This window comes from Strix aluco, chromosome 5 (assembly GCF_031877795.1).
Source record: "Strix aluco isolate bStrAlu1 chromosome 5, bStrAlu1.hap1, whole genome shotgun sequence".
Classification (NCBI taxonomy): Eukaryota; Metazoa; Chordata; class Aves; order Strigiformes; family Strigidae; genus Strix; species Strix aluco.
Window position 1 is genome coordinate 43,885,910 of NC_133935.1, and position 27,859 is coordinate 43,913,768.

The 27,859-nt window shown below is 36.2% G+C and overlaps 1 protein-coding gene across 4 annotated transcripts in view; it reads right to left on the bottom strand.

The window, feature by feature from the left end:
* PTPRQ (protein tyrosine phosphatase receptor type Q) overlaps nt 1-27,859 on the bottom strand; it is a 147,117-nt gene that overhangs the window by 65,596 nt on the left and 53,662 nt on the right. For all 4 annotated transcript variants that reach the window (XM_074827145.1, XM_074827146.1, XM_074827144.1 and 1 more), the window contains exons 30-41: nt 27,504-27,611; nt 24,795-25,076; nt 22,588-22,770; nt 21,791-21,892; nt 19,291-19,411; nt 14,511-14,671; nt 12,779-12,924; nt 5,888-6,053; nt 5,109-5,399; nt 4,587-4,862; nt 3,640-3,791; nt 1,648-1,789 (exon numbers count right to left, since the gene is read on the bottom strand). In XM_074827145.1, coding sequence (XP_074683246.1) covers nt 1,648-1,789; nt 3,640-3,791; nt 4,587-4,862; nt 5,109-5,399; nt 5,888-6,053; nt 12,779-12,924; nt 14,511-14,671; nt 19,291-19,411; nt 21,791-21,892; nt 22,588-22,770; nt 24,795-25,076; nt 27,504-27,611 — 2,130 coding nt within the window. The remainder of the gene's footprint in view (nt 1-1,647; nt 1,790-3,639; nt 3,792-4,586; nt 4,863-5,108; nt 5,400-5,887; nt 6,054-12,778; nt 12,925-14,510; nt 14,672-19,290; nt 19,412-21,790; nt 21,893-22,587; nt 22,771-24,794; nt 25,077-27,503; nt 27,612-27,859) is intronic.

Sequence of the window (27,859 nt, forward strand, 5' to 3'; positions counted from 1 at the left end):
TATTATACTCATGCTGAAAATAGAACAATTATCTGTGAACAATGGATTAAATAGAACAATGAATTAAAGAAAAAAAAATATCTCAGAAAGGGTTAAATTGCTGGCTGTACCAACTAAGAGAAAATGAATACATAGTGAGGGGTGTCCCAACCTACTTCCTCTATTGAACCATGTCCAGGAATCCATAAAATAGTGAAGCGACTGTTTGTCTGGGACTGTCCCCCAGAAATAGAGGGAAACGTTCATTATCACTGCACAGAGGCAAACGAATCCCTTTAAAATGATCAATTTTCTTCTCAGAGTTCAAAGAAAAATCTTGTTTTAAAAAGCCACATCTGCAGAAGAAAGATTAACTGGCACTTTTAACAAAGACTAGAGACAGAATCCTTAGATGAACTCAGTGAGGAACCGATCCAGCAATTGCCCAAAATCTGGGTTGGACGGAAAGGAAACAATGCTGCAACTAGCTGAGCATAAAATCTGAGAAAAAGCTGTAAAATGACTAGACAATTCTCCTGTGGGCAGTGTCTCTCCAGCACTTCTGAAGATAGTACCATGAGTATGGAATGTCAGTGATGAAATGAGACAACTGATGGATGACCATGGCTCTTGGGCAGGACAATCTCCAGCTGCAGGGATCCAACAGCCAACCTGAACCAGTTCAGTGATGGTCCTGATTTCTCATGGTGTTGTAATTGCTGGGTATAATAACTGCACATTTTTTCCCCAAATCCCTGTTTTATCAGCCCTGGAAAGAATATCTCACTGGAAGTGTGGTCTTGAAAACTGCAGTCACCATATGGGATCTTTTGGTAATTTCTTTGTCTGCTCCCATTGCTGTCAGTATAAAGGAACCTGGGAGTTCAGACACAGCCTCCAAACCCATGCTAGTCCCCCAGCACTGACAGCCCTTATAAAGTGTGTGAGCCTGGGGATTGCTCTGGCATGGCAAAGGAGCTACACTTTTGCACAAAGGCCAGTTTACAAACCCACTGAGCTCCTGGGCTCTTTTTAGGGAATATTGAATATTCACTTTCACATGATACACTTTTTCATTTTGAAATAACCTGCAACTTCAAAAGATATATAGAAGGCACAAGACAAAATTGCACATAATTAATTAAGCCAGCCGTATTGTGTAGTGCTCCCCAGTTGTCAGGAAGAATAAGATCTAACAAATTAGGATATTTAATTAGTGGCTAGCTTCCCTTCCTAAAATAAATTATAAAAAATGTTAAAAATTTGTATTTGTTTAATACAGTTCATTTGCCAATCTTTGTCCAGCTGCTTTTGATACTGCTAAAGTTTCAGTTATTTTCACAGGGATCTGAATTATCACTTTGATCTGCAAAGACTGATATCTATCTGATTTTCCTCCCTTTATCTGTGATGCTATTAAAAGATTTATAGTAACCATATAAGCCTCTCATTTCAGATGAGGACATTTCTAATTCTACACTTCCGACATCAGACTTCAAACTCAGCCTATCCGGTACAATAGGAATGTGAATTGGTATTACACAGGCAGAAGACAATGAGATAGTGTTATGTTACCTTTTTTTTGGAGAGAAGAGGAAGGCTGTTGTTCAGCCATACAAGGAAAATATATATAAACAGAACTGCATCTTAGAAAAAGTCACATCTAACCTGATTCCATCGTTGTAAACTGGACAGCATTACTGAACTGATTGCCATTTCCAAGCTTGGTAAATGCAGAGACACTGATAAAATAGGGGCTGAATGGCTCTAATCCAACAAGGTTTGCCTCATGGTTTGAACCTGAAATGTTCTTAAGGAAGGAAAAATTATTAGTAAGCAATTAATCTGTGTAAACATTGTGGGCCTCACTTTGAACCCACTGAAATGAACAGATTTAGAGCCATAGTCTTTCCTCTTCTACTCTGAGTGGCTTTCAGTCAAAGTAGTCCCTGAGCTCAAAGAAAAATAACGTAGGGTCAAATTCTTCCCTTCCCTTCTCCTCTCCCTCTTTCACTGTGACTTGTGAAGAAGATATGCCAAAGGATGGCATCATAATTACCATAGCATTGTTAGAACAGATTGACTCCACATATGCCTTTTTTTACCCATACTGAAAACTCTTGTCACCTCCACACCACCACATCAAGCCCCTCTCACCTACTTCCTTACTACACCTCTGCAGTGAAAGAGGTCATGGGTCATAGCTTCTCGTTTCTTTTACTTTACCTGAGCCAGACACACAGACTGATGAAGAGCTTCAAAAAAAGCTAAAAACCACAGTTCACTTCCTGGTAGCTGTTTTTCCTAGAGCATGCAAGGCATATTTTGTGCAAATGTTGAGAGGACTATAATAACAGCAGGGAAAGACCTGAATTTCAGCAAGAAAACCTGGTAAACATCTTGTGGGATCCAAGTTATCAGAGAATTATGGTGCCTAACTACAATATTTCTATGTAAATTGCTCTACCTGACTTGCTGTCACAATCTAAATCTAATTTCTTGCCCATATAACATTACAAACATGAAGAAATGTAGGGCATAGCAGATGCATTCAAGTGCTTCAGCCAGTTTCTGTATTCTAATTGGGTTTGAGTCTGCCTCAGATGAACAGTGGAGAATAATCTTTGGTGGTCTCCATGAGTTCCCAAAGAATACATTTCCAAAGGCAGATGGCTGTAGAAACCACTGTTCCTCTTCTGTATGTGCATTGTGCTCCCCCTCTTCCAAGGATTATGGAAGAAACTGGGGTGATGCCAGCACTTCATTCCACAATGGGGAACAACAGCAGACTGAATAAGGGGTAGCACAGTAGGCCACCCCATGGGGACTGATTTCCACAATGCATATGTGTAACAACAGCACAAGCAGTTTCCTTGCATGTTAAGTCCCTGCAATAAGAACAATATTGCTCAGGAGTTGGAGTAATGAAGCTCCTCCGAGTCCCACACGTACCTTACGCTGCATGTCTTAAACTCACTTCTCACTGCAGCAATGTCTTTTCCCTGCAGCTTTTCCAAGTATCTCAGGTGAACAGAACTCACTATATAGTTTCTGAGCCTGAGATGCAACCCTGGCCCCAGCTTGCTGCCTTTAGAGTTCCTGGCGCATTTCTTGATGCCATTGAAGCAACCAAATTTAAGCAGATATCAATGACTTGATCAATTATTCTATACAGTTTTATAGCATTTATTTCAGTTAAAATTTATTCAGTTATTCTTATACTGCAAAAATAAAAAAATGCAAACCTCTAAACAGTTTTCAACCATTTTTCAAGATGACTAGGAACGTCTGTTTTTCTTTCTGAATACTGAAAGTCTGCAGATACTAAATAGCTAAACAAAGGTAGCCACAAAACAAGTAACTTCTGTCATTTTCTAACATCAAGCTTACACTGAAATATTAACTAAAGATTAATAAAGTTCATCATTACTGAAATATTAGAAGCTCAAAGCAAATTAAAATCTAAGAAATTTTCTGATTTTAAAAATTGAATTACAGGCATGATGGGAGGGCAAGTAAACTGTTTTAACAAATGGGAATTTAGAGGAGCTTCATAATGCTAGAAGCATAACAGACATTTAAAATAGTTGTCATATATTTTGTTCCTAAAGCATGAAAAAAGTATTTTAAAAAATTAAACACTGTTAATTATAAACATACCTGATAAAATAGTTTTTCAGTGTTGTTTTGATAAATCTTAAAATTGTATCTCACAATAACACCATTTGGCTGGGGACTTGGATCCCATTTTAGCCACACAGAATCTGCAGTGTAGTTGGTAATGGTCAAGTTCTGGGGTGGAGCTAATGGCACTGCAAAAGAGAAATGCTATTGAGTTTCAAATTACAAATAATTCAGGCAAAACCAAACACTTTGGAGAAGCAGAAGAACATATGTACTTTTGTTACCATTTGTATCTGAACTCAACAAAACAGTACCTCATTGCTATTTTAATCTTTTTCTTTCTCTTTGACATGAAACAAATTCTATTAATCTGGAAGACATGTTTAGTCAGCAAGGGATCTTCTTAGAGATCTAACAGATCTATTCATCACTTAAACTCCCTATTGTCAGAACTAAGGCATTTAACAAAATTCGTATTACATATATTACTGGAATGTGATGTACTTCGCTTGCTACATCATATATTGAGCGCAACTCAATATATATTTACAAGATATGTAATTTACCATGCAGGTGGGAGAAGGTCCATATATACAAGACCTGTGTGAATGTGTCAGAAATATTTCCATGTTTTACCATTTTTCAGTTACATGGGGGGATGAAGAGAAAGGTATTGTTGCTTGCTTCAAAATCCCTGAAACTTGGCAAACTGTAACACATTCCAAAGGGAAAAGCCATTTCTCCTTGGAGGTATTTTTGTAATCCTATGCAGAATATGACCTCCTCTTGCAAGCTGTGGCTGGAGGAGAACTCAGAAAAGACTTCACTTGTAGTGTTTCCTTCTTCTGAAAACTCTTCATGCACAGACCAATGGAAAATGAGTTCTTCATTTCAACTGTCTCCAGGCCTGATGTTCAGACCTAAGAGGGATGCAGTGACACAGGGCCAATATTTAAAAGTAGGTTACAATTGAGTTTGCTCACCTGACTCATCTGTGTAGAACTGAAGCATGGCAGATGGACCAGGTCCTTTTATTGTTCTTGCAGCTGCATAAATGCTGTACAATGTGAATGGTAGAAGGTCTTCCAATATGATAAAATTATTGATGGTAGAGAATGAGTTATTCCTTTCTGGCCCAAATAAATTTAAATCATAACGTATTATAATACCATTTGGCTTAACAGGAGGGTCCCATGAAAGCATAACTGAGGTAGTGGAGAGATTTGAAAATGTTTTGATTATGGGAGTTGATTCTGGGACTAAATGAAGAAATAAGAAAGACAAAAACAGGTATAACCTCAGAAAAATTAGTTACAATGAAAAATGTCTTTTAGCTATCAGTTAAAAGTTGTGCTCTGAGCAGAAAATTCTATTTCATGGTCTCAACAGAAATATATAGCAGTTGTTTGTGTCATTGTATAACAAAAAAGCTTTTTTTCTTTTAGAAAGCTATTTGGGGTTTTTTCTGCATTTCCTTAGGAATGAATAAAATATACTTATCTTACCATCTTCATCAGTTCTTATATGCAGATTTAGAGCATGCAGCTCAGAAGATCCTTTATCAGTGGCCGGTGTGATTTTCAGAATGTAATCGGTGTATTTCTCCAGATTGTCAAAAATGATGCTTGTGTTGTAAGTAAGGAAAGACAGTATCTTACTGGTTCCCAGTTGCAATAAACTTAGGGAAACATGAAAGAAGACTAAGCCATTTGGCTGGGATGGTGGAAGCCAGCTTACATTTACAGAAGACGAGGAAATGTTTTGATAGACCAGATTTTCAACAAAACCATCTGGGACTATGAGAGACAATAAGTAAAAAATAAATGCATGGATTACAGTAATAAAGCATCCAAAACCAAAATAGAAATAAATGCTCTAAGTATGACTAGTCTGTAATTTGTAATATTTTGTGCAACTTTAAAAAATCATTTATAATAATTTAAAAAATAATAAAAATAATTTACTATCAAAAGCAAAATATTTTGAAGGCATATATGAATAATCATTTATGTTAAATTTGTTTAACAGAAGAGTTTTAATGATGGTTTAAGACAATATTTTTATTGCTCGTATCCAAAGAAAAAGCTTGAGATCTACATTCCTAGTATTACAAAGCAAAGACTCAGATCAAAATGTCTTCCTTGCAAAGAAAAGTACTGCAGTATTGAAAACTACTTCCTGGATTTTTTTGTCACCATAACAGTAAAATAATTTTAAAGTTAGAGAATATTTAATAAATGGAAGCACTGATATACACTGAGCATTAAAAAAGTTATTAACTTACTATCCTGATCTGTATACACGTCTATTATTTCACTGGTTTTGTTTCCATCTCCAAAAGCTGTGCTTGCAGTTAACCATAGAGTATAATGGCTGTATTTTGCCAAGTCATCCAGAATTGCAGACTGGGACATACTGACATCGCTGTCGTTACCATAACTCGTGAAATTCTAAAAAAAAAAAAAAAAGTGTTGCCATTGAAAATGTTATTTATTTATCACTTTTTCTAATTTCCTATTTAGCCATCATCACCACCAACAGATATGATTCACCATAGTGTTCACAAGACATAGACTTACATTGACTCCTAATGAGTCCTGATTTTTACTGAAATACTCAAGTAATTTATTGTACGATGTCTGTTACTCCTTATAAGTACTACAGAGTACATAATTGATTACTCCTGTTGTTTGTAGTTTTTGAATGCCAATCCTTTTTTAAAAACAAATGAAATGTGTAATATTGCAATGTGTTTATCCATATTGCATCAAGAAAACAACAAAAAAAGTATCTGCTAATTGCTCATAGATTACATGATCACACATGTGATTGCCTTGCCTGATCTGCATGAAGTAAACTAAAGGATTTCTCTCACTTTATTCCATTTTTGAGAGTAGATCTTACAGAAAATTATCTGATTTTCTAATTTAAAACTTCCAGTGGCAGAGATCTCACTGCAACACTTGAGAAATGTTCCTTCTGTTAGTTGTCCTTTCCATTAAAAACATGCCATTATTTCTAATGCAAACATTTATACCCAGTGGATTGCATTAAAGTGAAGGAACTGACAGAATTTCTTTTCTTTGTGCAGTTACTTGCTAACAAAAGGATTGCAACAGAACGAAATCCCACTTTTTTTTGCACTATAGAAAAGGCTAGTGCTCTAGATCAGCCCATCTAAGAAGGCTATTCCTGTTTGGAATGAACCATCCTGGAAACTAAAAAGAAAAAATCATACATCAGATTATTTATGTAAGATCAGCTATACCACATAACTGATTGTGTCAAATCACCCACTGCTTTACAGGAACCTGACTTAGATGATCCCCATAAATTCAGCTCCAGCATTGGGTAGGAAGTCAAAGCTTCTGATTCGAAGAGTCAGTATCATTCCTCGCTGGCAGCCACATTGCCCCGTTGAGCAGATGACATGGGCAGCACTTCTCAGGACCAAAGAAGTCCTCCTCCTAATTTTTGTCCAACATTTTCATGGTGAGTTAGATTTTGCCCGACCCCCTGATGAATTGCCAAGTACACATTTCAGTTATTTGGCTTGCCCACTATTTTCGGTGTTACACCTTATTCTCACACTCCATCTCCTTAAAAACAAAGTTGGCTTTACATTAAATGCTTTCTTTAAAAAGAGAGGCTGTGACAGCAGACTTACTAAAACAGGAGGAAGGTGACTGCAATGTTTGCATATTTAAATTCAAAAATACCACGTATAAACACAGGCATACTAAAACCGCATACTAAAAAAATGGGTTATATTTCTCTTGAGGAAAGTGCATACTGAAGAAGTCACTGTGATACGCTCTACCAAACAGTAACCAATTTAACAATTCACCAGGTTTTTTGTACAGGCAAAATTATTTTATTTCTGCAAAGAACAACAGGTGGCACTCTCATTCATTTCCCTGAGATTTTTATACCAGTATCTGCAGACCTAGTTTTGCCTACAGTCACTAGTGCTCACGTAACATAAGTAAGTAAACAGTTTGTTTGACAATGAAAATGTAATCCTTTGTTTTGAATGCAGAACAAAAGCTGCACAAATTGGCGGTATAAATTTCTATATCCACTCCTATTAACAGACTTAAAGCACACTGTTAGGTTTTTCTGAAAGATTAGGTTAAGTCAACATCAGTCAAAATGCTTAGAATTTCAACCTTAATATATGACTTTCTTCTAAACGTAGATGGAAGCTTATGCTATCTTCACATAACTAACTGAAAAAGGCTGGGAAGAGCTTTGCTTTACACTTGAGTAGGGTAAGATACAGGAAACAGAGGATTGAATTCTAAGGTATTTAATTAAACTTTCTGATGCTCAAGTACAGTATGACAGAAAATAGCTTCTGACTCAGAAGCGTCATTCTACTACCCTCCCACTGTTATTACTATATTTTAATTATTACTATATTTTAATTATTAAGAATTAGCAATTGATAATAATAATATCTAATAATAAGATCAAAAAAGGACCTTAAATAATTCTCTGAGTTTTCAAGATAAAAATGTCAAAGGTACCACATCAAGTTTTGATTCCAGATTTAATGGGAGTTTATTAGTATGAACAGCTGAAAATCCAACTCTTAGTTTGAAAAGCATACCTTTACAATTTAGTCAGCTGTCTGGCAGTTAAGGGCTCAGTGAACCAACAAGAACACTATAACAACAGGCTTTTTGGTGTTTCAACAAAAACTGTTTTAAGAGGTAGTCCCCTTACTATGAGGAATTCAAGGACTGGGGATTACCTCAAACTTCTGATATGACAAAATGTTAGAAAAGAATGAACACGTAATTAAGAGGAAGGGTGAGCAGGAAGAACTGTGTGGGTACAGACTGAGAAAAGATGAAACTTGCACTAATTGTACCCTGGGGATAGAACACTATAGGAAGTTTTACAATTAACTGTGGCTGCAGATGAAAGCAAACAGCTTAGGATCTTTGGCTACAGCTGAAGAAATTCTTTCTTCTGTCCCTTTCTTCATCCATACATGAAAGAAGTTTTGACATAGCAAAGTATCAGATTATTAAAAGCAAAGCAGCTAAGTGTAAGCAATACACACAGGCCATGAAAGTGTCAGCAGAAAGTAGTATCTTCTTCACCTCAGGAAGTGGCAGAAATTTCCAGTGGCATAAAGCTGTAATTAGTTGTATACAGAAAACATAGTGCTGCTGTTCTTCACTGTTAACCTTTTTCTTCTGTTCTGTTTCCTTCTTTAGGTTCATTGCATTTCACTGTTGTTCTGAGTTAGAGTATCACATACTTGACTATAGTAACTGGGGGAGAGTGGTGACACTGAAGGCTAATCCAAGTCGTCCCTCCAGGAGCGTAATGCACACTGTTCCAGTACCAACCTAAGTGAAGATATTTTCTTTTTGTGTGCTGTACCATTCTGAGGCCATCTTTTAAAAAATTTGCAGTGTATTTTAGGGAAGTTTCCCTTTTATCCCTATTTTGGTTATACTGGTGAAAGAAAATGTTTGATTGTTAAGTTAATATAGCATATTGCTTGCATACCTTGTCTGCATCCCGAGGGCAGACCAAGCCTAATTTCACTCTGAACTGTATCCAGTCATGTTCACTTAGGTTGGCTTCAAGTACAGGGGTTGGGTGATTTGGGTTCTAATGTTCAGTCTCTAGAAGGGCAGTGGGCTTTTTTCCTACCTAGCTCCTGGTTCCCCTGTCTGGTTTGGCAGAGCAGGACAGTTGTCATCTGTACTGAAATTCCTACACTGGAGAATTTTCTCCAGGCAACAATTTAGGTTGTAATTAGCACTTTTCCCACTTTCTTGCTAATCAAAGTGCAAGTATAGAGACACTGAATAAAAGAGTTTATTCAAGTCAGTGATATCTCTTATAGATCAGTATTTAAGCAATGAGACAACTACTTCCACAGATTCTTTTACTTCTTTCCTTGATAAGACAGAGGCAGTATGGTTCACACACTGGGCAGTATGATTCCTTTAAGCACCATGTAAGGCACTGTGGAGCAAAACCTGCAAAGCTGCTATTGCAGTGAAAGCTCGAACTGTAGGAATCCAGCAGTGTCACAGAGAAATGATGTGAACAAGTGGTACAGTGCCATGTCGTCTGTGTAGGACATTACCTTCATCAGAATACGTGCCATATCTTTACTGCACTGGGGCAGAGTAGTGAACATAAACCAAAAAGTAGCCTTTTGCCTAGACCTATGGCAGCAGAAGATGAAAGATAAAGCTGAACTTGAACCTAGCCTAGTGCAAGTGATAGTTTCTTCTATGTGGCTACCAGTCATTCCTCCCTCTCTGACACTTTTTCTTTTACAACCTGTCAACATCCCCATAGAAACAGCCCACTCATCCACCAAGATCCTCAAATTTAATCTCCATCACTAAATTTTTCCTTCTGCTGTTCTGGTTCTGAATCCTAGGTCTGAGCATCCCAGGCCTTCTGACTGGACAGCCGCAGCATGATTTTTCATGTAGACCTGTAAAGCAAAGAAACTATACATTATTTTTCTGTCCTATGAAGGTATGTAACTTTTTTTCTTGTAGAAGAAAAACTATTTTTCCTTCAAGTTTCTGCATCATGTCAAGGAGTAAACTGCATCCTTTATCTCAGGTCTTTCGTATTTTTCCCCCTAAACAAAATGCTTTACTCTGCAGCTACTGATTTCCTGTTTTTAACATACTCATAATCAGTGCTTTATATTAATTAGGTTTTCATATGCCTGAGGAGTCTGAGAACATGTGAAGAGAAGTGAGAACTTGAGATAACAGAATAGCACTAGCTTTACTATGACTTTTATATCTATTTCAGATTATGACAGCACTGGAAGATGTTAATTTGCCTGAAATTCTTCAGCCAGGATGGTTTTTCAGGCATCTAGAAGATATGATTTAAGACTTGGACTCTGTTATTGGGTCCTGACAAAGAAGCAGATGAAAGACTGGCAGAGAATGGCAGCCTACAGCAGTGTGTCTGAGAAGGTAGGGTTCCTAGAGATGTGAAAAGATCATCTACTTTTTAATTCTTCTGTATCATTTTCCAAACTGAAAACACAGTTTGGATAAAGCAGAATGGTGACCTAGATGCAGAGTATCCCAACTAAGGATTATTTCTTTCCAAATGTGTGCAATACAAAACTTATCAACAGACCCTGCAACTACATGGTTATACTTCTAAGTTGCTGATAGTTGTAAGCTGTTTGTGTGCATGCACTCATACAGCTTACAAGAGTCTGTATATGGCACATATATATAATATATATATACACATATCAGGCAGGCTGGCTTTCACATATGCATTTCTCTGTTGTAAAAAGAGTAATATAAAATATCTGACAGAAATGAGTAGGGGAGAGTTGTTTTTTTTTTTTCCTGTTTGAAATCTGCCTTGCACCCACAGGAATGCCAAGGTACAGAATAGGAGTGCAATGCAGATACAGTAGTTGCCATGCCAAATAGTGAACAGAAAGGCATGTGAAGGGCAGAGGGAGTTAAGGGGAGCAGACAGATTAGGAGTGGATCATGATTTGAGAGATTAATGGTGATCTCCCCTGGCCAGTAAGAGACAGATGCAACAGCAGCTGAAACCTATCTTCTGATGGCAGAGGGATGGGTCAAAAATCAAAGCTGAAAGGACGAAAATGGTAGTTTCCACACCTAGAAGTGGAGCTACTGTCAGCCCTTTTCTGCCATCCACCATGTAACTTCCACCCATGCCACCATACTTTCCTCACCCAGCCACATCACATGATAATGAAACTGGACCCTCACCTTGCTGGGCCAGTGCTACTGTGCTCCATCTTCCCTATATTGCTCCTTCATTTCCAGAGTCCTGGTCACTTCCAGATGGATTTTAGCTCTCAGTGTATCAGTTTCACCTTACTCATTCCCCTCAGAGTTTCACCTTCCTAAGGGCAGGAATAGCCCAAGTCCGTAGTCCTCCTCTAAAATTGCCTGAGTTGTCCAAGAATTAGATAAATGTAGACACTCTTCACAGGATGGGCTGGTTCAGGTAATGCACTGGTGTAAAGGTTTCTCCAGGGATTTGTTAGGCTAAGAAAAATGCTTTTGGTATAGCAGTGTGTGCAAGCAGAATCTGAAGCTCTGAACTGCAGCCCTGATTTTAATCTCATCAGAATGTGAATTCATGGCATGGTCCTGCTTGCAGCTGAAACTATGCAGACAGAGCCTGGAAACCACACAGCTTCACAGAAGTCAGAGAAGTGTATACACTGAAGTATGTCAGCAATTATTCGGTCACAGGTATTTGTAAAATTTGTGAATATTTTTTCTAGTTATCCTCAAACACATGCATAACTCACTAGTCATATCTTGACCATAAAGTTATGCAGTTGAGGTAATTTTTCATGCACTAGTTTCTTCGTGGATTTATATTTCTTTCTTTCCTTCCACACGTGTAAAGCTTGTTGACCAAAAACCTGTAAAGGAAGCTGATTTCTTCTTATTATATTTCTGTATCATAATATATTCTTTGAAAGGAGAACAGAAAAACTATATATACAATTAATAAATGTGGTGCATAATTAAGGATGAAAGTAGCAACAAAAAAAACCTACATGGAAATGTGCAGATCACCAAAAAATTATAAATAACGTTTTATTTGTCTTTTATCCTTTAATTTAGGAATCTCAGTATCTTTGTTTCAATATATTAATCAGTAATTTCCTTTTGAGAGCAACAAAAATATGAAATAATAATAATGTATTCACTACTTTGACATTATCTTACTTTCAGTACTGTACAAATATGCATTAAAAAGTAAAAACAGAACTGTTACACAAATTTATTCACATTGATAGATTAGACTAAAATAAACAGTCTAAAGGATGTGCAATGAATGTAATGGGTCTTGTGTCTATCTATGTTGTGCATATATATGTATTAGATGTATGTGTGTGTATATACATGAACATATAAACATTGCAATATGGAATATTACACAAAACCTGTTTGCTTTAATGCTTAATGATATGAATGACCAATGAGATGCACAACACAACACGTATGCGCTTCTTTCTTTATAAGTTAAAAAGCTGCCTTGTGATAATCAAAATACGAAAAAACAATATATTGATAACTATAAAATGGATTTAATCTTTAATGAATTATTAGAACACTTTATTGATTTCTACAAAAGAAGAATATAAAATTAAGCTTACCTGCATGAATATCCCTGAATTATTTTTGAAATAAACTGAGTAGTACAGTATATTTCCATTAGGCTTTTGAGGAGGAGACCAGAACAGCATTATTGATGTGGAAGTAAGGTTTCTGTACACAACATCTTTGGGTGGATCACTTGGTGCTGGAAAAATGTTAAGTTTTAGCATACCTAACTCAAGGTTTTGTACATTTTAGTGCCTCAGAAATATCTGCTATAGATTTGACAACATCTTATGTCAAATTAAATATATTTCTGACTATGGTATAAAAAAATGCTTCTGGAAATTATGAAATAAAATAGTAGATGTAAATAAATTTTTAAAACGTTATTTTTTCAGACACATTTGTATTTAGCTGTAGTTGTAAACAGATACTCTTTTCTTATAGAATTTGTCCTGTACTTACTGCTTTGGGTACATGGAAAGTCTAATTTGCAGATGTTGAAGGTGACTGAGTTAGGCCTTGACGCTCCATATATAGTCAACAGGAATAACAAGGATTTGTTTTAGAAAACCTAAATTAAAAGCCTTGTTCTCTCTTTGCTGATTATAAACAGAATTTAGGCTTCCAACTCATGTAGCTAAATCAGATGATACTTAAGCTTGCACAGTATGATAATATCTGCTTTTGACTCTTTTCTCAGCCTATTAAACGTACAGGAAGGACTCTGCAAGCCTTCAATTAGCCTCTCCTCCTATCCTGTAAAGGATAGCAGCATATGGTCCTTCTCAGTAGCACAGTGATACAGGAGACTCAAATTCAGTTCCTTAAATCAGCTTAAGAGAATGTAAATCTGTATTTTTTGCCATCCAAGAAAGTGCTCTACACAACATGCAGTAGAGTACCCAACACTGTAAGTTATCTTATTTCTCTTGCTTTGTGCTGTTCTCATTTGTATAAAATACTAAAATATTAATTGGAGGTGGAACTCCAGTATCAGTTCCTAAAAATCCTGCCCTAAAAAGTCTGCTCATGTTTCCATAACAGCTTCAATAGCAAAGACTGGGAATACCTACAACCTGGTGATTTAGACAATCTTTTGAGGGATGGCTTGGATAGATGCTAATCCTGCTACTGATTGTGTGTTGAGAAGTCCGTTTATCTATGCAGGATGATTCTGAAATATGTCTGCATACTATCCATTTTGGAACAGATTGTAGCAATATAATTGATAGGAAAACCAGAAACAATAATTAAACTGAATGACTTAAAAAGCATGTATTATGTATTAAAAAGTATGTAGTATGATCACTTATAAAAGTAATCTATCATGTTTGAAGTATAAAAGCATTAAAATAGAATAAACAAATCAGTGTTACAGATTCAGTTACAGATTTAATTTTCAAATTAAAACCATTTCAGACTTGTGAAAGAGACTCTAAAGAGTATTTCCTTATCAGTTGTGTCACAGCAAGATAAAGCAAAGAGTTGTTAAAATACATTATAAAATTATTTCAAAATTTAAAATTAAATTATTTTAATCTTGCCTGTATTGAAGGGAAATGCAAAGTTTTGCTCAATAAATTAACAGAAATACCCATCGTAATTTTATAGAGCCAGATACGTGTACACATAAAGATAGACACACACACAAACAGAAAAGTAGAATGTCTCTTCTTGACCAGTCAAATGCCACTTCTACTTCAGTAGCTTTACGAACTTAAATATAAGGCTGACAGAAACTTAAAGCTGAATGAAATTAAAGATTCATACTATATATAAGCTTACCTCCTTCAGAAGTTCTGAATGTTATAGTATCACTTTTTACGTTGCCATCTCCAAATCTTGTACTTGCTGTTAGGTAAGCATTATACTCATAGTTATTTTCCAGGTCTGTGAACTGCAATGATGTTTCTGTTACATTAACACTCCTTTTAGACATTTTATTCCTAAAGGAAAAGTATTTCATTAATTATACATACACACCATTTCTGTATGTATGCAACTGTGGCATACGATATAAAACTGAAAAATGCAATATTGTGGTAAATTCAAATTATTTTAGGCTTTAAAAAAAGACTGGGATAACTATGTCTTTTATGTTGAAAAGTTCACTTTTGTCCTGTTGCATCACAATAGGGCTCTTAATTTTGCTTTTGAAAAAAAAAACAAGAAACCCACAGAAAGATATTTGTAAATTACATCAGCAAAGACAATGATTGTATGGAATATCAAGAGAAGCATGTCCATCTAGTAACTGCTATCAAATAGTTATCTGGTACCCTTGGGAAGGACACAGTAGGGCATAACTAAACTGTCTCCCTGGACAGGAATAGCGAAATATAAAAAGATTATAGCAGGGAGCATGCCCTACTGTGACTCTGTGAAATTGGTCAGAAGGCTGAAGTTATAAATGGAATAATAGAAGATGATATGGAACAGGAATTAGCTGGTGCTGAGTTAATTCTGGTGGAATGTAGCAGGGGATCAGAATGGAACTCTAGTCAGGTCAAAACGCGCCTAGAAAGACTGTAAGATGTAACATTAATAAAATGCTGGTATTAGCATAGGTATGAAATGTTTATCAGAAAGTAAAACAAGATACAGAAATAACTAACTTGAATTCAAAAACTCTGCTTTTCCTCATTCAATTAAGTTAATCTTTTAAGAAAAAAACAGCAGGAAAAAAGCTAGCTAATGTTCCATTCCTGCAAAGATTTCTATGTGAGTGGGTGCCCTGTGTCTTTAATGGGATTTCATACAGGGATGATAATTTGACAAGTAAAACTGAATATCTTGTTCCAGGAGTCACTGTGGAGCTCTTCACAAACAAGAGAAGGAGTTATAATTCTAAAAAAAAAAAAAAAGGGAAAGGCTGATTCAAAATTATTAGATGGGCTGATTTTCATCCTTTGATAGATGAATTAATGTCCCATTAGCAAAGATCACCAATCACTAATAACTAATAAAGTTACACTAACAAACAAGTGGAATGAGAAAATATATGAGAATGAAAAAACTAAATTCTCCCTATCCCTTTCAGATTTTGAGTGGAATGTCTCTTGACATGGGAAATGCTCTTGGTAACAGAGAAAGTTAAGAACATTTACATATTTCCCAAACTTCTGATATTTTGAATAGTCAGTAAAGAGATACAAAAGGTTGCAGCTGCAGTTATCAAAAATTCTATACAAAGAAAAGACATCTTTTCTTGGATCTTTGCCCTATATATTCTTAGTATGGAAAAATGTAGCTGGTTATAATTTAAGTAAGACCAAAATCCACAGCTTAGTGCTGAAAACACTTCTACTCTCAGTAACTACATTCTTATAACACCTTACTTGCCAAAAAATGTTTCCACAATCAGGCATAGTTAGGAAGAAGAACAAAAGCTTGGGGTGTTTCAAGAAAAGTTGTTTTTCTGTTTAGAAAAAACTAAGATTGCAATCAAAATAATAAGAAAACACTGATCAAAGTGCATGCAGTCTTCACAGACAATGAGAAAGAAAAGTACCTACCAGAACAAGCTAAGCCAAGGAATTTTAATGAAGAACAGTAAAATTGTTTTAAATGAGGTCTTTCAGAAACCCAGACAAAAGAGGTTCTAAGAAATCATGTACTTTCACTTGACAAAGACAGGTACTATATTTTCTTAAAAATCTGTACCCCAAAGTAGATCTAGTCAGTAATTATCTCACAAAAATTTGCTGAACAGGATAATGCCAAAATAAAACAGCTATATACAAGTTCAGCAATTTTGTTAATATGCCTTTAATAGTGCAGAATTGCAGACTCAAGAAGTATGAGTTTGTAGACTCAAGGCATGCAGAAAGTTCCTTTGCTACCTGCTAACACCTTGTCCTGTGACAAATTCCATAAAAGATAGCAACAATGAAAACATTACAGATATTATACTTTCTATTCTAGTAGTTGTGGATTCTTGTTCCCAATCCATTAAAGAAAGGTTACCAAATTCTCTACAACTGTTACAATACATTTAAGAGAAGGAACATTTATTTAACATCTGTATTAATCTTCATCTTTCTGCTTTATTGAGAAACTCTGGGATTAACAATCTCCCCCAAAATATATTGAATGCCTCTCAAAAGCAGCAACTACGGCATGGCAGTTTGCCTTGTCAAATCTCATCCTGCAATGCATTTTATGGAATTGTATAGACAATTCTTTCAAATACTTAAAATTGCCCTCCTTCTCTCCCTGCCTTCCCCCCCTCCAAAAAAAACCAAACAAACCAAAACAAAACAAAAAAACCCCCACCAAACCACAATCTCCAAGGAAGGAGTGAAGTTGTGGCCCCTTTGAAGGCAATGGAAGTTTTTCTCCAATGTCCTTGCCTCAAGATGATACCTAATGCCTCTCTAATTTTAGATATGGCACAGTAAGGACAGATAAGACAGAGCATGGAGAATATGGAAGCAAAAATCACAGAATCACAGAATCATCTAGGTTGGAAAAGACCTTGAAGATCATCTAGTCCAACCATTAAACTAACATTGACAGTTCCCAACTACACCATATCCCTAAGCGCTATGTCAACCCAACTCTCAAACACCTCCAGGGATGGGGACTCCACCACCTACCCTGGCAGCCCATTCCAACACCTAACAACCCGTTCTGTAAAATGCTTCCTAATATCCAGTCTAAACCTTCCCTGGTGCAACTTGAGGCCATTCCCTCTTGTGCTATCGCTTGTTACTTGGTTAAAGAGACTCATCCCCAGCTCTCTGCAACCTCCTTTCAGGGAGTTGTAGAGGGCAATGAGGTCTCCCCTCAGCCTCCTCTTCTCCAGACTAAACAACCCCAGTTCCCTCAGCCGCTCCTCGTACGACATGTGCTCCAGACCCTTCACCAGCTTCGTTGCCCTTCTCTGGACACGCTCGAGTAATTCAACTTTTTGTAGTTGAGTCCTTTTTGTAGTGAGGGGCCCAAAACTGAACACAGGAATCGAGGTGCGGCCTCACCAGTGCCGAGTACAGGGGTAAGATCACTTCCCTGTCCCTGCTGGCCACGCTATTTCTGATACAGGCCAGGATACCATTGGCCTTCTTGGCCACCTGGGCACACTGCTGGCTCACGTTCAGCCGGCTGTCAATCAACACCCCCAGGTCCCTCTCTGACTGGCAGCTCTCCAGCCACTCCTCCCCAAGCCTGTAGCGCTGCTGGGGGTTGTTGTGGCCCAAGTGCAGCACCCGGCATTTGGCCTTATTGAAAAGGACAAGGATTACTGCAAAAAGTTATGTGGATGCTTAATTCAAATATTTAGAAAGATAGACCAATTAACAGTTTTTTAAAAAGAATTCTTACTAACTCATTTGTCATAATAACAAAAGCAGTAAACTTTAAGGCAATATAAGGATGAAAAATTGTAGGACCTCAAGTCTTTGAACATAGCCTGCATCAAAACCATAATCCTTATCATGAAGTAACTCTTTCCTAGCTAGAGGAAAGTCTTTAATTTAATGTTTTTTGTGGTTAAAGAGCACCAGACCTTGCCAATACAGTAGAAGTAACAAGACAAGCCAAATTTAACTTTTCTGGATAGAAGACCTCACTCCTGTTCACATTATCACCAACTTAACTAGAAGCTATAATTTAAAAAAAAAATCAGTAGGAACCGAGGCCAAACCCTACCCCAAAACTGTCAAGTAATGTTAGAATAATAAATGTAAGCTCAATAGAAGTGTGTTTATAACAACTGCTGATTGGCATATCTGGTTGACATCTCATAACATGCACATTAGCACTTGCTTCCTGCACCTTAGTAGTGGCAATAAAATGGTACAGCATAAATGCAATATATTAAAAGTGATGAATAACAAAATCTTTTCAGTCCCAGTAGAAGTTATACATAGATCTTTGAAGAGATGCCACATCATTAGACCAAACTATGTTATGCAGAGAATAGGACAGAAGTTGCAAGTTTGTAAGTGACAAAACTCCTTTTTAAAGGTGAAAAAAGATCCCAGGAGGGATGACAGAAAAAAAAAAATAGGGAAAAAGAAAGGACAGATAGAAAAAAATCCAAACCACAGTAAATGAAAAATATCTGCTAAAAATACTTGTTTGCTATGAATAAATATAAAATATAATAGTAGACATAACTAATAGCACATACAAAGACTCTTAACATTGCTCTTGCACACTTTCTACAAAAGGAAGCAATCTTTCTCTATTTTAAGACTACTTCAAATCTCCTTGACAATTTAGCATAGGCTTGTGCTCTGCCTTACAACAGGCCTAATCAGAATATAATGAAAATAGTCACCATGGTCTAATTTAAATTTGAGTTCATTCACTGTAACATAACCTTTAAAAAAATGTTGAAAATGCTTACGAAATAGTTAATACCCCAATTTTCAGCTACATTTCAACTGACTCAGATACATTATATCTGAATTTGTATATACAAAAGGCTAGTATTTTAAATGCTGGATGAATATTTGTTCTCCAAAAATGTGTAATCAACACATTGTGTAAGAAAAACCTAACATTCCTGATAGGTTACAGATTAATATTTATCCTCAGAACTACTTCCAGAAAATCTTACCAGACGTAAACTGTGTAATAGAGGATAATTCCATTTGGCTCCAGCGGAGGTTTCCATGACAACTTCACAGTGACACCCGACAACTGTTTTACAGAGAGGGATTCTGGAGGAGAAGTTGGAGCTGTAAAATGAGAGAATAGGACACAACATCTTGTTAAACAGCTAAGATCGATGGGATATGCAGCATCCTTAAATAGGTTTTTAATTATTTGTGATGGAAAGTGAACTTTGTACTACACTCGTACAGTATCCATCAACTAAAGTTAACACGCAGCTTCTTTTCCTTTTTCTGACAGATGATAAAAGAAGATTTTGCATGGTGGTGTTAGAACATCTGTTTCTGTGATTCAATGGAAAAAGTACTTCATGAGAAAACAGAGCAACGGGTAGGTCACAGCAATTCACCTACTGTCCAAGTACATTGCTGTAATTTTTTTTTCCCCTTCTAATAAAAGCAGGAGCTTTATAGGTATGACCACATGTAAAATATAGCAAAATAGTTCCCCTGAGGAAAAGAACATACTCTAAAGAATTATACAAAGCACCAAAAGGTGGGAAAATGGATAAGCATGGCATTGAGAGATGATAAAAATGTGGGATAGTAGGGAGTGGTGAAATCTATTTACTCCATCAAACAAGGACCACATTCATACATTTAACATGTCACAAGGGCAAATATAAAGATAGGCATTGACTGAGACCCTTAAAATTAATTTTAAGATGAACTCTACATGACACCATATCACGACTGTGTAGGGAAACAATGTAAGTAAATGTAAATGTTAGACCATATTTGATTTCATTCTGAAGTTCATGTAAATATTGCTGAGGAAAAATATACCCATGTATGCATAAGTGATACTGCTTTATATTAGCATGTTATTGAGAAGTAAATCTTTTTCTTCATCTTGATTCATGGATATATGTATCAGTATAAAGTTATATTAGAATTACTTCTGTTTTTCTCAAATTAAACCAAAGAGCATCATGCACTAAAAATTCAGGTCATAGATGTAGTCATGCATGAAAATTGAGAATATGAGCATAGCTATTAGCAAATCTATGAAACATTTGGTCTGAACCTTGGAACACTCTGTTCCTGTGAATAAAGAACATGTGGTGTATTATAAATATTGTTGTTTTTCAGTTGTTGTTCCTTCTTTCACTATCTCAAAAGCTGGCATAAGGGTTTTAGAACTCTGTACATTTTTAAAAAAAATATTTTTCATGAACAAAGGTTTACTGAATTCAATGACTGTCTGTATTTACTAGCGAAAAATGGCGACAGCTGTATTTAGTGTTTTACTTGTTATATTATCCTCAGTGGCTATATAATAAAAGATCTGTCATATTGTGAATGTCATGTCTTTTTGGCATGCCTGGTTCATTCTAAAGTTCTTATTCAGAGGATATTTTCTGCTGAAGAACAGAATCTACATTCCTCTGAATAAAAATACTCTCTGCAAAAGATGGATTTATCAAAATTAGCTGTTCACAGTGTGCTCCAGCAACATTACTCTTGAGCAAAGGTTTATTACTGACAGTGTGAATGTAAGCCTGTCAACATCTTGGTGATTTGCAGAGATCCATTATCACCAAAAGCTGGATCTTAGGCAAGTCAGTGATCCCTAAGTCATGAAAAGAGACTTAATTTGGGAATGGCTTATGGGATGTTTGTGTCGTCTGTTTAGTCTAGGTTCCCAGAGACTTCCTCCCTAAGCAATGGAGAGGGACAGACACAGACTCCTCCAAAACGTGAGTCACAGCGCGTAGGTTAAGATTCTGCTTTGAATTTTTTTCAGGATTCCCCCTCCAGAACCTATAGAAGGGACTAATGATAACTTCCCACAACTAAATTGGGTACTGAAAGTACAAATACCGTATTGCAGTTCCTCTGCAGTAACCAGCAAGGGATGCAATGACTGTGTTCTACTCTCAGTCTGCAGTGCAGAACACTGCCCTGCTCAATTTGGAAGTCCAGTACTAAAGATAATGGACTTTGAGCATTTTCATATTAATAATTCTACATCTATATATGTGTATTTGTACATGCATCTATTTTGAAGAATCAAAAAATCTCCATACGAAAGAACCAGAAAGTCCCTGAACGATTCATGCTGCCTTTTGGTGGTTTTCCCTTTTTCCAGCTCTCACATGTCTGCAGAACCAAACACAATATTTAATTCTACCATGTGGTGTATTAGATTAAAATAATATTAGTAAATCAAGATTCTTCAAATTCATAAGATAATAGCAAGACCAAATGTCCATGCACAGCAAGCATGCCATTTCACATAGCTTGTACTGGTAAATACATTAAATAACAGATAGATATATAGATAGGTGGATGAGTATGTTTGCATGTAGATAGATATAGATATCAATACACAGATACAATTGCAAAAAAAAAGTATATAAAACTTATATCTGACTGGAAGTGTAAGATTAATTTAAGACTACAGGCAGACAATGATACAATTCAACTTCTGTTCTGACTTACCATCTTCATCAGTCAGTATATGCAGAGGTGAACTACGAAGGCCCTCCCCCATTGTGGTACTAGCAGACACTTCTACAGTATATTCTGTATATTTCTTTAAATCTAAATAAAGAAGAATAATTCAATAAGCCAACCATTCAGTGGGCCAAATTACTTTTTTTTAATGGACAATAAGTAGTTTTGAAGTGCTGAATAGGCCCATCATTTACACAGATCTGTGTCTTTAGAGACTGAAATAAGCATTAGGAAAACCTGAACACAAAGTATTCTGCATGAAAAAAAAGAAGGAGCAGAGCCGTAATTATTAGTTTATACTTCATATTCCTAGAACGCTTTACAGTGTCCTTGGCTGTACTCTGATAATTTACTGGTTAAGGTATTGAGCTCCCAGCATCAACTGCCATATCATGCCTCAGTAATAATGACAGAATATAGAAAAAGATGCAAGGATGAATGCAAAGGAAAGTATTTATTTTTATCAAGAATAAGATCAGAAAGATATGTAGGTGACTCAAGTGTTTACTTTGTTACAATGACAGATATGCAAAGAAATCTATTGAAGTTCCTTGTACTTTAAACATGTAAAATACAATATGTTAGACTCTATGCCGTTTGTGGCCCATACCAGCACATTACGGCAGGACACAACAGGCTACTTCTCAGTACAGGTAGCACATAACTTTATATAAGGAGAAGGATTATGTCCAACCAATGAACTAATTGATCTGCATCAGTTTGTTGATCCTGTCTCAGAACAATTTACAGTTGTCGTAAGTTCCAGATCATTTATTACTGGCCTGTAATATGTAGCGTCAGAAGGGTAGTGTTTATGACTCTTTGCTGGGTTCCATTAGCCCTCTTGAGATATATTGTGTAGGCCTGTATGATTCCATTGGGAATGGATGGTGGGAAAAATGATAATTCAATTTCCATGGATGAGATGTTCCTATAGGTTATGTTTTCTGGTGCAGAATCAGGAACTGGAAGACAAAATTAGACTCACAGAAGATTTCAGTCAGTTTCATTGATTTGTTAAGCATTTTCTTAAACTGGTTTAAATGAAACACATTGTAAACATTTGGATTGTTATCCTATTTTTTTATGAAATAAATTTTAAAAGAGGCTGAATTGGAAGATCAAAACCACATGACAGACACATAGTGTAACAACAAGGTACGGGTCATTTAAAAAAAAAAATAAATTATGGAAATCATCTTAACATGCCAGACAAAAAAAGATCTGGAGCATGACACTAAACTTTCCTTCTAACACCCTATAACTATCACTGCAATCGTCCAAGTTAGCTATTGTTAGGAGATTTTGATGAAACTCTGCATTCAAAAGGCTAAATAATTTATGCTTAAGCAATATCCAGAAAGGGGATAAATGCCATGAGAGACAGTAAAATCAGCCCACAATTCTGCCTAATTTCATGGTAGAAAGATAACAGAGAACTCCCAAGAGGTCTTCAAACACACCAGCCCATTAATAGGTTGTGTTTCACTCAAAATGCTTTATTCTCCAGATCCTCCCTTGGTTTTATTCTTCTCATCTCAGAAGACATTTTTAGCAGCTTCTCATCTCTATCACAGGCATCTGGAATTCAAATTTGTGTTCTGAGCATCAGGGGAGTTAGGCACTGAGAAAGAACTAACTGTCTTAAAATACAACTTGGACAAAAGATCAATGTCTAAGTTAAAGAGAGCAATAAAAAAGGTTTTATCTAAGGACATTGTATCAGTTGGGCAGGTGCCTACATACCTTCGGTATCTGACCAAAAAAAATCCTCAAAAGTAGCACCAGTGCTTCCATTGTGACTATTGTTTCATGCAATCTGAAAACTAGGTGTTTGTGTCCCCGTTCCTTAAGAGCTTGACGTGGTAGGCAGGCCTAGACCACAACTACTTCACACAGCAAAGATAAAAGTTAATTTCAGAAACAATGAGAAGGAGCTCATAGTGATTCCGCTGTGTCTTAACAATCGAGGAACCAGAGTTATCTCCCTGCCACTTCTGAGACACATCAGTATGTGCATGTCTTTCCTTACTGAGAAAAATGTCATAAACAGAGCATGTTTAGTTCCAGGGCTAGCTCTAGGTATAGACAAAGTAGGCAGTTGTCTGAGGTAGCAAATTGGTGAACATGGCAAAAGGCCCCCCAAAAAGGATGATCATCACACCAGTGCTACCTGGATATAGCTGAGTCCTAAAGGAAACTAACCTTCATGTCTGTCTCCCCAGCCACCTTTCATTCCTGAATCTACAGCTTAACCCAAACATCTATTCCTCTATGTAAACCATTATCCTGTTTTTCCTCCAATATCTCTCCTGTTTAGCTTCACTGAAAATTTAATGACTTTCTGTCGACATTTTATAGTTCTTTCCCTACCTTTTCCTACCTCACAGCTACTTATTTATTTCAAGTCTCTTCCTATGCCCTGTTACACCTCTTTAATGCTCATCCTTCCCAATCTTCAATTCTAAATTTACTTTTGTTTCTTGGAAAAACTTCATCTACTCTAATCCTCTGCTATTTTGTTTTATCTGTACCTTCTCCAAAAAATTTCTAGTAACATAAACAACTTTGCCTGCTACAAAATAGCACCTATCTGCGAATTCTGGTTTTCTAAAACCATTAGGAGTGAATTCTTATAAAATTTCAGTTCATGACTTGAATTTCAAATTGCACTCACTTTCTGAAAGCCCTCCCTTTCTACAAAAAATTATTTTTCTGCAAGACACAAGGAATCCCCAAGGACAAATAGTAAAATATATGAAGTCCATCAGGCATAAAACTTCCTACTGTTTTCTTTACTTCTTAATCTTCCTTACTGTTCTCTTACTTCTGCTTTGAATATAAAAGACAAAACAGGGTTCAAGCTTATTGCTTTGCAAAGGAAACACATACTTTTAAAATTAATTAAACTGATCTCCTGGACAAAGGTCACCATAAAGCAGTTGATTGTGGAAAATTTACATTTTTTTAAAAAAACCTATGCACTCACCAGTTTCAGAAGTTCTCACCAGAAGTGGAAAAGATGACTGATTCCCATGGCCAAGTCTGGTGAATGCCCTTACAGAGATGTTGTAGAGAGTATATGGCTTCATTTCATTTAGTGATATACTTGTAGATGAGGCATTTTTAATAAATAAATCATTGGAATCATGGTACAGAACTTCATAGTGGGTTATGAGACCATTAGGCTGCTCAGGTGGTAACCATCTAAGATTTATTTCTGTTGCAGTTACATTTATTAACTCCACATGTTGGGGTGGGGAGTCTGGTTCTGCAATATAGAAATCAAAGAGAAAAAAAAAAATTCTGAGACTTTCAGTTAATTGAATATAAGACTGATCTCATAAACCTATTGAATCTAACATTTAGATTACCTAACTGTACCAAAAGGGCTACACTCACTCACTCACTGACTCTCCTTCTCAAAGCCTTACCACTTTTTATCATAAATATAGCCCTATCACTTTTTATCAAGACATAATTTCAGTATGTCTTCTTTTTCACTCATAAAACCATGCATCGTTTTGCATCCCAGACACTTTAGGTTTTTTGGAATTTCTTTTCTCATCCACTTACAAATGTATCCAAAAATGCATTTATTAAGAAAAAAAAAAAATCTTCTGTCTACTGCTCTCATGCAGATTGATCCTTCAAATCCTCTCACTGTCCTCCTCAAATTCAGGTTCTTTAAATTTAGATGAATACCATCTTACTGCTTTCTTCTTAAATAACGACCCATCTTACTTCACTCAACCAACCACTGAACCAAGGCACTGTATGCACTGTAAATAAATTCCCTTTAGTTTACTGATACAGCTGCTAACTGATGACTATGAAGACCCCAATGTAAATCTCGCATGCACTGTTGTGAAAGTCATGCACAAAACAAGCCCAGTTTCAGGGTGTTGGCTAAATCTGCTTGCAACGTACGAGTTCACATGACTCCAGTCAGCTAGTAATGCACAGCAGTGTTGAAGGAGTGAGTGGGCTGCAGTTATGAATAAAATCATCTCTGAATGTCAACCTTGATTACTCTGAAGGCTTCATCACTTTACCCCTTAAACAGCCTGTCTATAAAATTTCAAAAAAATGTACTAAGAACCCAGGATTATGAGATTCAGTTTGTATACAAATACGTATATCCAAATATTTCAGAATTTATCATCATCTTCTTTTTTTTTTTTTTGGTCCTAAAGGTCTCTCTGGATGACAAGACTGTCCACACGGATATTTCCCATGTGAAGATGCTTAATCTTCAACTGAAATGCATTTTGCAATTTACCTGGCATGGTAAAATATTTAAATGCAACAGCCTAGTATCTTCCATCCTAACACAAGTTATCTAAGACAGATGTAGTGAACCTTTTATTTGGAGATATCTCTTTTTTCAAGAGTCAAACAAGTTGTCACTCCTAGGTTGGCTAAAGTTAGGAGACATGAATCTCAACCTGAAATACCTCAGGAAAGCCAAAGAACAAGAAGATGATGACAAGAGTAATTACACACAGACTTATAAAAAGGCAGGAATTATTGGTGGTTTTCTCAATAGTTTCCTCAAGGCTTGCACACATCTCTTACCAATGGATGAACTGTTGGCCTGAAACTCCACTCTGAACAATTTCTGTAATGCTCAAAGACAAGGAATCGCAAAGTTTCAGAGAAAAAGATATTTATATAGGTAATTTTCTGTTCTTGGGATATGCCTTTCCTCCACAAAACACTAAGCATAAAAGCACACAACCTTTAAAAAAATTTACAAGCATTTTACAAAACACCTTTTACAAGTTTTGCTGTTTAATTTGGTATTTTGGTTGGTTATTCAAATCATCTAAGATTCATAAATCCCCACAATTTTTAATCCTGTAATCCTATGCTATTTTATTCTCAATTAATTATTTTTTCCTGTATTGTAGCATATTTGGCAACGAGAGAGATAAAAGACAACAGGACAATTACCTTCTTTATTACTTTGGTAAAAACTGGAAATGACTTTGCTGAAACCAGCGAAAATATAAACCTGATACAAATGAGAAAAGATTAAGGTTTAATACTCATGACTCTGCTCTGTAAATCAAATTCCTGTGTTCTCTCTGCAGAGGCCAGTGGCAACTCCAGCTACTGCCCCTGAGCCTTCATGGGTGGAGACTGCCTTGTAAGCAAGCAAGGAAGATCCAGAAATCTTCATAAAGTAGTATTATACCCTACATTAAAACTATTGATCAGTCTTAAAATGAATAAAGGCCCAAACCTGTACAAAAACAACTGCATATAATATCATTCAGTATATAAATCCCTCACTTTATCAGAAGCTCTGCTTATAGACAGCAATATGGCCTCTGAATTGTTGAAAGCTGCCATTTCCAGATGGAGACCCAAAGATAATTGATTATGGTTTAGATGGGGTTTAGGGACACACTGTTTTCAGTGAAGGAACCTCAGCTCTGCAGCTTTCTTCTCATTTGTCTATCAGAGTTGAAATTAGTTGATTGCTGATCATGTTGCAGCTTTCATCATTATTTCTAGCACTTACCTAAAAACGGGCTGAATGAAGTCACAGACTGATAGAAGACTAATAATTTCAACAAACACTGATTTTATTTGTACACTTTCTTCCCCTCCTTATGTATGTGCCCAGTCTTCTGAAGAAGTGCAAACTTCAATACAGAAATCAAATCACCATTGCAAACAATGTATTTACCATCTTCAGGGGTTCTCACGAAAACATCATTCTCTTCAGACAAAGCACTTTCTCCAATTGTGGTAGAGGCTGCAACTCTCATTTTATAATTTGTGTACTTTTTTAAACCTAAAAGATGAAGTAAAAAAACCTGGACTGTTGACTTCTTAAACATATTTTTTTCCTCATAGCTACTTATAAAACTGTAAAAATGGTTACTGTTCTGAGAGTTTTTGATACACATTTGTCATCTAAAAGACAGAATATGTATAATACTATTTATTTGTGGAGAGTCGAATAAGCATTCAGTCAAATCAACAGATTTTCAAATGTCATCCAGCTTCAACCCTGTAAATAGCTTTAAGAATTTGTCAAAA